We start from the raw sequence: 9,139 nt of genomic DNA on the forward strand, positions 1-9,139 counted from the left end.
TATGTTGATTTCAAGCCCCAAAACTTAAATAGTTTTTGAATTTTATCAAAAAGTGAACACAATAAAAAAAATCATAAAACACACTGACATAGGTTACATCAGGCAAACTTTTTTGTTGTTTCATGAATTGTTTTGTATGTCTTAATTGTTTTACGGTTTAAATTTAGCTGAAAATGTAATTGAAGTTACCCTGTATAGTGCAACAATTTGCCTTTCTCATACAATGTGTGCTCGGTGTGTCTTTTTCTGGGCAATAATGATTTAATAGCTTTCAATGTAGTCAAGCCTTTCAAATATGTCTTGACAATAAAGCAAAAATAGCTGAGTAATTCATTGTAAATGTGAATTCATTGCTTAGCCAGAGTCAAAAAATCATTTGACATTATTTTAAATGTAAAAAAATAGAGTATGTGATTAGGCTCTTTATCTCTTCGGTAAGCATTAGTCCAGCAATAGCGGTGTATACTCTCAGAAAAAAAAAAAAAAAGATTAAAAAAAGCTTTTTTCAAAAGGTACACTTTTGCACATTTACACTTTAGATAAGGTACCAATATAGAGTCTTTACAGGTACAAAGGTTTACCTTTTGAAAAGGTACTGCCCCAGTGACAGATTTTGTAACTTTTTTTTAATACTTTATTCATGTAATTGTGAAATCGTAGCTTACAGTCAAGTAAACATTATTATATAAAAAGTGTAAGGGTAACAGCCTACAAACACAAAAAAAGGGAATCTCTGAACAAGTCAGTGTGTCTGTTATGTAATCGTAGTTACACTGGTTTGAATGTCAGGGTCGTGAAATGCCCTCGCTAACTTTAATCACCCATTGTGTATAAATGGCTCAAATCCAAACGTCACACACCTACGCTGCTTAAATACAGGTAATCTGCAAGCCTTCCAAGAACTGGGCCTTCCTAAGGAGGACAATTCCTACTATTCATAAAGACAGTTACCTTAAGAGACATTCTAACTGGCTATTTAACCATTCACACTACCATTTTACTCTTTCAAAAAAATTATAGTAGTGAAACACAATGTTTACTTAGCAGTGAATTAGGAGTTTGTGTGACAACATTTGGTTCTTATTGGCGATTAGGCAGTTAGAAGAACAAAATAATGTCTAAAAACTAGTGCTGGGCAACGATTAATCGCGATTAATCGCATCCAAAATAAAGGTTTGTGTGTACATATATGTGTGTGTACTGTGTATATTTGAAGACACACATACAGTATATATTTAGAAAATATTTACATGCATGAATATATTTATATTCATATAATTTATATTATATATTTAATATATAAACATAACATATTTTTCTAAATATATGCATGCATGCGTGTGTATTTATTAAAGCAATAAGCCCCAAGAAGCCATGGTTTACAGTGATTTTATAACAGCTGGGGAGTTGTTACCCCCTTACAGGGGCGTGTCTACGTGATGGCCAGGGGTGGCACCGGCCCCCCCTGAAATTTGGCTGGCCACCCCAGGTGCCCCCCCCTACCAAATGTCTTGCCATAGGCTTGTTTTTAGTAAATTTCTAATTTTAGGCGGTTTCTATAGTGTGATCTTAATGACAATGTCGAGAGCACATAATGTTACGCGATCCATGTGTGCGAGGACGAATCTCTCCACTCCCAAGCGGATTTCCTTCACTCACACAAAACTGGACGTGTGCTTTTAATATACATCGTTCCGCAAACACACACACATCCCCCCCCGGCCACCCCCTTTTGAGCCAGTGCCCCCGACTGGCCCTCCCATTTAAAATGCTGTAGACACGCCCCTGCCCCCTTAGCTGTTATAAATTCACTGTAAACCATGGCTTCATGGGGCTTATTGCTTTTATAAAACGGTTATTCCATATACGTAAACAAAGTGGTTGCCGAGCAACACGCAGAAGTAAACAAAGGTGTATGTTTGTAGCGTAATTTACAACAGCCAATCAGAATCAAGGACCGGAACTGTCCGTTTTATAAATATACATAATAAATATAGACAGTACACACATATATTATGCAAACAAAAACTTTTATTCTGGATGCGATTAATCGTTGCCCAGCACTACTAAAAACACCATGGCAAGTACAAAAAGTGGGCTTTGAATTATTAATATCAAGTTGTATTAAACAATAATTGGACTATATTGCATAAGACAACATATTTCATGAATACACTGGTAAAAACCAAACGCAAAACAAATCCCAGCAAGGCTCACTGTCAGTATTGTACATGATTATTAAATCCGTCCTGTTTGGATGCTCATTATGAAACACTGTGTAGGTCATCAAGTGCATGTGTGGCCGCTAACTAATGCAGACACATTACGAAATAGGGATTACACGCAAGTAGGGAAAGACAGAACACTGTCTGAGGATGAGTGAACATAAATAGATTAGCCAATCAGAACTTGGCGAAGGCTTGGCGAATGTAATAAACACGCCCAGAATTCATAAGACTTCACATCAGTAGAACAGTCCAATGGATTTCATTGGGAACAACAGAGGCTTGCTCGAACGACAACATATTTAGGACACTAAATACTGTTAACACTGTTTGTCCAGCAACCGTCCCTCCTTTTTTGGCTCAAACTCAACCGGAGGCACTGGATCGGCTTCGGAGGACCAGAAAGAGGAGTTTGAGGAACAGTAGGAGACTGAAGCGGAGGATCTGGGTGGCCATGAGAACCACCAGGCGGGCCAGCACCATGGAGGTGCCCTCGTTCCTGCGGCAGCTGGTGAAGGAAACCGAGAAGATGGTGACCTTCTTCTTCAAGGGTGGCAGACGCGAGCCGGGAGCTGATGATGAGTACTTTGAAAACGAAGAGGATGTGGGCAGACCCTACTTAGAAAGGCCCGTTTTGGAGAAAGATACGGCAGAAGGCGGGTCGAAATGGGGCGTTAACTACGGCATGGCCAGTATGCAGGGCTGGCGAGCCCAGATGGAGGATTCCCACACCTGCATGCCAGAGATGACCGATGCCTTGCCAAACTGGAACTATTTTGCCGTGTACGATGGACATGCGGGGAGAACGGTGGCTCAGTACTGCTCCAGACACCTGCTGGATTTCATTCTCGACACAGGTACTCACCGATTAAACGCAGATTGCCAGTCTTGAAGGTAAAAAGATAGAATTTGTAAACAGTTAGTGATGTTGTGCTTTTATGTTTAAGCAACTTAAAAATGTAAACTAGATCTTTTTTTTATTTAAAAATGAAAATGTCACTGCGACCACGATATTTGCTAAGCATAATAATGTGCTGGTGATCTAGGCGGTGGTTTGGTGTTATACCTACCTATACTTATTAACAGTAAATTTAGCATAATTACTGTACAGACAAATCCTAACCCTAGTATATGTTAATAACTGATATTCTGTACGTATTTGTGTATTCACCTGGTAACAAGGACACCTTAAAATAAAGTAACCAATATTTTTTATAACTTTACATTTAAAATGTGAAAAATCTACAGTGCAGTAAGACAAAATATATATATTTTTTATTAAAGATGTCTAACAACAGTGATGCTTTCCATACCACTACACTAGCTAAATAAAAATAAAAATAATAATAATAATAGTAAAACAAATAAATAAATAAAAACTTTATATACACATATGAAAAAAAAAAAATATTAAGAGGCCACTTGGACATTCTCAGTTTCTCTAGATTTAGTAGGGTTTAGTTTGAGTAAAATGTTAATATTTGTTTTATTCTATAAAGGTCTGATAACATTTCTTCCAAATTCCAAATAAAAATATTATCATTTAGAGTTTGCTTGTGTTTTCATTTGTTGTGATTGAAAAGCAGGGTTATTCCACAAAATATTGATTTCTTAACTCTTCTGAAGTAAAAAAAAAGTGGTATTGTGTTGTCTAAAAATGAAAATAAACATGTCTAAAAACATGCCATCTTTTTTGTCATTTTGACCAACTGTAAATTTATGTTCTAAATGACAACATTTTTATTTAAAATCTGGAGGAAATTTGGAAGAAAATCGGAGAAAAGTGAAACATACCACTTCTTCTGAAGGGACTAGTGATCTACTAAGATGGATTTTTTTCAATGATAATCGTATCAATAATTTAATAATAATGTAATTCCATTACAACTTGATCTTTGTTCTTAAGTATTAAAACATTTACATTTAAGCTTTTAACTCAATTTTTAAAAAGTGTTACAACAGTGGTTATCATCTCAAAATGCAGAATTTGTCCAAGACAAGTCCAGTATTTTGAATCACAAACTGGGGTCCATGGAAAAATGGGCAAAAAAGTGTAAAAACTATAAAAATAAATAAATAATGATAATAATAAATACATTATTTATTACAGATTCATTCAGCTTTTTAAGCCCTTCATTTTTAAATACTTTTGTTCTATTGAACAATAAGATTTAATATAATATGTTACACACATTTAGAACTATTTTTCACAGTGTAAATAAATGTATACTGCGTCTTTCACAGTATAAATGAACCTTTCTATATACAACATACAAAAATAGTAGCTGTTTTTATATTTTTAGAGAGGGGTCCAAAAAAATAAAAAAACCTCTGATGTAATGTATTAATCGGAAGTAATGGAAATAACAAGCGTTCCTCAAGTAGGTTGGTTACTGGGCAGGCCTCATGTCACTGTGCTTGACCCTGTTATATGATTGTCTGATCAGGCTGTGTGACTGTGGATGAGGATGTAGACCAGGTCAAAGACGGCATCAGAGATGGCTTCCTCAACATAGACCGCCACATGCACACTCTGGCCCACAACGAAACCTGGGACCACAGCGGGTTGACAGCAACCGCTGTCATGATGTCTCCACGAAACATCTACTTCATCAACTGCGGCGATTCACGGACCTTCCTTTGCCGCGACGGCCAGATGGTCTTCTACACGGAGGACCACAAACCTATCAACCCACGTGAGAAAGAACGCATCCAGAACGCTGGCGGCTCCGTCACTCTGCAGCGCATCAATGGCTCGCTGGCCGTGTCCCGCGCCCTTGGCGACTTCGACTTTAAGGAGGTGGAATGGAGGACTCAGACCGAACAGCTGGTGTCTCCTGAACCAGAGGTGTACGAGCTGGAGCGAAGCCCAGAAGATGAGTTCCTGGTGGTGGCGTGTGATGGCGTCTGGGACGCCATCGGGAATGAGGAGCTGTGTGAGTTTGTGCGCAACCGTCTGCAGGTCTGTGATGATCTGAGGGAGATCTGCTCACAGGTCATTGACCTCTGCCTCTATAAGGTTGGTAACAGCAGTGAGAGGATCCCATTGGTTTGGCCACTGGCCATATGAATAAAGGGATAGTCCACACAAAAATGAAAATTCTGTTATTAATTACTCACCCTCATTTTGTTCCAAACCCGTAAGACCTTCTTTCATCTTCGGAACACAATTTATGATATGTTTGATGAAAAAACATGACAGTACCATGACGCAAGTATGTGGCGGCGCCGGTGCTGACCCAGATCTGGCTTGATGACATTTCTGAAATGGCACAACATAAATTAGTATGCATTTATTTAGTATATGTTAAGTTGTTCAGTCATTTAAACTGAACTATTGGGAACCATTGGTTTGGCCACTGGCCATATGAATAAAGGGATAGTTCACACAAAAAATTCTGTCATTAATTACTCACCCTCATTTTGTTCCAAACCCGTAAGACCTTCTTTCATCTTCGGAACACAATTTATGATATGTTTGATGAAAAAACATGACAGTACCATGACGCAAGTATGTGGCGGCGCCGGTGCTGACCCAGATCTGGCTTGATGACATTTCTGAAATGGCACAACATAAATTAGTATGCATTTATTTAGTATATGTTAAGTTGTTCAGTCATTTAAACTGAACTATTGGGAAAAGAGATGTAGAAGTATTTCTTATTCTGTGGCTCCTAAGATTAGTATCATTAACTAAAACTATTAAGATTGTTTTCAGTAACTGAAATAAAAATGAAATGAAATATAAAGATTAGATGAAAAAGTAGAAAAATAAAACAAATGTTCAGTACAGTCATCTAAACTTAAAACTAAAACTATTATAATTATTACTATGATACTATTATACTTTGTTTTCTTTAATATAAATATAGCTGAAATTATATAAAATATAAATATTAATTGAAAAACTGTTGCCTTGGAATCTTACTGAAATACATAAGCTGGAGTACTAAAATTACCAACTGAAATAAAAATGAAATTTAAATTAATTAAATGTGCTAAATAAAATTATGAATACAAATAAACTAAATAGAATTTAAAAAAACTAATAAAAATGGCAAAAAATGGTCTATTCTGTTTCGTTTGATGCAAAATATTTAGTACTTATTTCTACATATTATAAAGTCTAGACACATTTTCCACTATTTTTTTTTTTTTCGATTATTACCCCTAAATATCTCTTAAAAGCAAACAATCTGTGGTTAATTGCTTTAAATGTCTCTTCTTGTCTAAGTGTGTGATTCTTGGTAAGAATAAACTTAATTTGACGTAATGCTGATTAAAAAAATAGTTAAGTTAAGCTCAATAGTTAAGTGTCAGACTCTGTTCCATGTTTTGTGTGTGTGTATAAATGGTGTTCCCAGTCCCAAGTTCTCTGTCCGCTGTTGTACGTCTTCCTGTAAACGTCTTCCTGAGTTCGTCTCCCTTGGTTCCTGTAAATAAAGTCTTGTCAACATATTCTCCAGCGTCTCCTCGTCCCTCGTGTGTGTGCAACGTGACATTAAGCTTCTAAAACTGTGTCAATTTTTTTTCTCACTGTATGAGAATCATTGCATCAATAAGCTTTTATTTATTGCTAGTCATTAGCCCATGACCGGCAAGACAATAACTCAAGTCTGATGCAAAGTCGATATTGAATTGCCAGTAACTCCATCACCTTCTAAAATATTAAACAAGTTTAGGAATGCCTTGTTACATAAAATGATTAGGCATCTTGGTTATGTAATATTATATAATGATATTTCCCTGCCGCATGTTGAGGCGAGGAAGATTACAGAGCACATAATAGAATCAGCTTGACCCGTTCTATGTAGATACTGCTATATAAATAGGAGGGAGCGAGAGGAGATTACGAGATAGATTCTGACTGCAGGTTAAGAGATATCCAGAGTTACAACCAGCTACTCGACCAGGCCAAGAGCTCCTTTGGTTTATAACTGGCATTAGCTGTGTATGAGCATATTTAATCTTAATTCATGAACTCAATATATTTATGTATTAGCATTTTCTAGTATTATTTAAGTACACTGACCTACTCTAATTTGTTTAGTTGATTTTTGTGAGCAGGATTTTAAATTCTTACCTTGCAGGGAAGTTTAGACAACATCAGCATTATCATTATCTGCTTCGACGGCGCCCCCAAGGTGACCCCAGAGGCACTGCAACAGGAGGCAGAGTTAGAGCACGTCATTGAGCAAAAAGTGGCAGGTAATTTCTGATTTTGTATATAAAAGTGTATTTTTTTTTCTTTTACGTTACTCAGAGATCATTAACGTGATCAGATCTAGAGACCAGGAACCTGACCTGCTCTATGTGATGAAATTCCTGGCATCTGAAGATATTCCCGGCCTCCCACCAAGTGGAGGAATCTCATGCAAGTAAGTGATACTGTGGACACTATGTATATAAGTGACTAACATTCAGATATTTTCTCTCAATATCTGGTTTGTTTGTCTGCAGGAAAGATTGCATAATTGGCGCATATCAGAAATATGCAGCAGCCTTTAGATCTCTTGAGCCGATGGTATGTATGAACACATGTTAAAAAGCCATACTTTATGAATTAATCAACATTTTATTTGATTTTAATATGATTTTTAATTTGTCTTTAAATATAAAGTGCTAAAGTTCATTTTACAAATAACAATTCTCCATTATTTTGTCATTATTTAAGGATATTGGCGGCTCTGATGACTCCACCTAGTGGCCATTATGTTGGAGATGGAATCAAGCCTTGAATCTCTGTAGACGTAATAATCAATGTGAGGAGGACATTTGTGCCACCTGCTTTACAGAGGTCAAATTGTTTAGCCAAACTATTTCTTTTTTAAATCAATGTTGTGTATTGTAAACATACAAACAGAAATAGGAGGAAGAGGATGATTTATCATATGCTTTCATGAAGGTAAGGCATTTAACACTGACGCTATGTAAAGCGTTTTATGGAAGACAGAAAGTTTTTACTTTACTTAAAGGTGAAGTGTGGAACTGATGTGTCACCAAATGGAATTGTAAGTGTTTTTGATTAAGGATTTCAAGGACACATGAAAATTTCTCATTTACAATAAACACTCCATTTAAAAAAATGTGCCACAGAGCTGAAGTTTTTAGCAAAAATTAAATTAAATTAATACTTGATTATCTATCCACTTGCATGGGATAAAAGAAAGCAAGCCCACTGAATTACACCAAATTGCACAAATCACCTTTAAATAAATGTGCATTGTTAGCTTTTTAAGTAACACTTTTCTAAATGTATTTAAATAAATAATTTTATGTAATATTACAGTTATAGGTTGTTTCATGACTGACTTCACGAATGACCCAAGATTTACTTATTTAAGACTCAATCAATGTATAATTTGTATAAGTGTATTATAAATGTTTCTTTTATTTGATTATAGATGTTAAGCTCTCTTTACCTACAGAGAGTTTAGATTTATATAACCAAACTTGCACAATATATTAAAATTAACATCTGTAAAACTCGAAGGGTACTTGAACTATAAATTCACTTCTCTCTCTCTCTCTCTCTCTCTCTCTCTCTTTACTAGAGTAAACATATCAGTTTATCTCATTATGAATAACATGATAAACCCGTTTTGTATAAAAGCACTCAATGTCTCTGTCATTTTTATGAGTCTAAATTGTTATGAAATCATACATGAAGAGCTCAGAAGTTGTGTTTTACAGTATATGTTAATTAGTGATGAGTACGGTGGCCGAGAGAGCTCAACGCGCTGCAAATAGAAAAAACACCTGCAAATTAAGAAAACAACTTCATCAATTTGACAACACACGTGGTGCAAATGCTCGGGCGGATCTAGCAAATCATTTTTAGGGTGGCAAAGGGGTGGCATGGGGTCTATGAGGGGTGGCAACACCAAAGCAAGCCCCCATGCATAGTTTTTGGG

The 9,139-nt window shown here is 36.2% G+C and overlaps 1 protein-coding gene across 1 annotated transcript; it reads left to right on the forward strand.

Annotated features, from left to right (window-relative positions):
- Positions 1-2,451: 2,451 nt before the first annotated feature.
- On the forward strand, positions 2,452-8,709 carry ppm1na (protein phosphatase, Mg2+/Mn2+ dependent, 1Na (putative)). The gene is made up of 6 exons (XM_016462911.1): positions 2,452-3,082; positions 4,673-5,244; positions 7,316-7,433; positions 7,489-7,603; positions 7,686-7,749; positions 7,900-8,709. Exons 1-6 carry the CDS (start codon positions 2,680-2,682, stop codon positions 7,927-7,929), a joined length of 1,302 nt encoding a protein of 433 aa, XP_016318397.1. The 5' UTR covers positions 2,452-2,679; the 3' UTR covers positions 7,930-8,709.
- The last annotated feature ends 430 nt before the right edge of the window (positions 8,710-9,139 follow it).

This window comes from Sinocyclocheilus anshuiensis, unplaced genomic scaffold, assembly GCF_001515605.1.
Source record: "Sinocyclocheilus anshuiensis isolate Anshui unplaced genomic scaffold, SAMN03320099.WGS_v1.1 scaffold513, whole genome shotgun sequence".
Lineage (NCBI taxonomy): Eukaryota > Metazoa > Chordata > Actinopteri > Cypriniformes > Cyprinidae > Sinocyclocheilus > Sinocyclocheilus anshuiensis.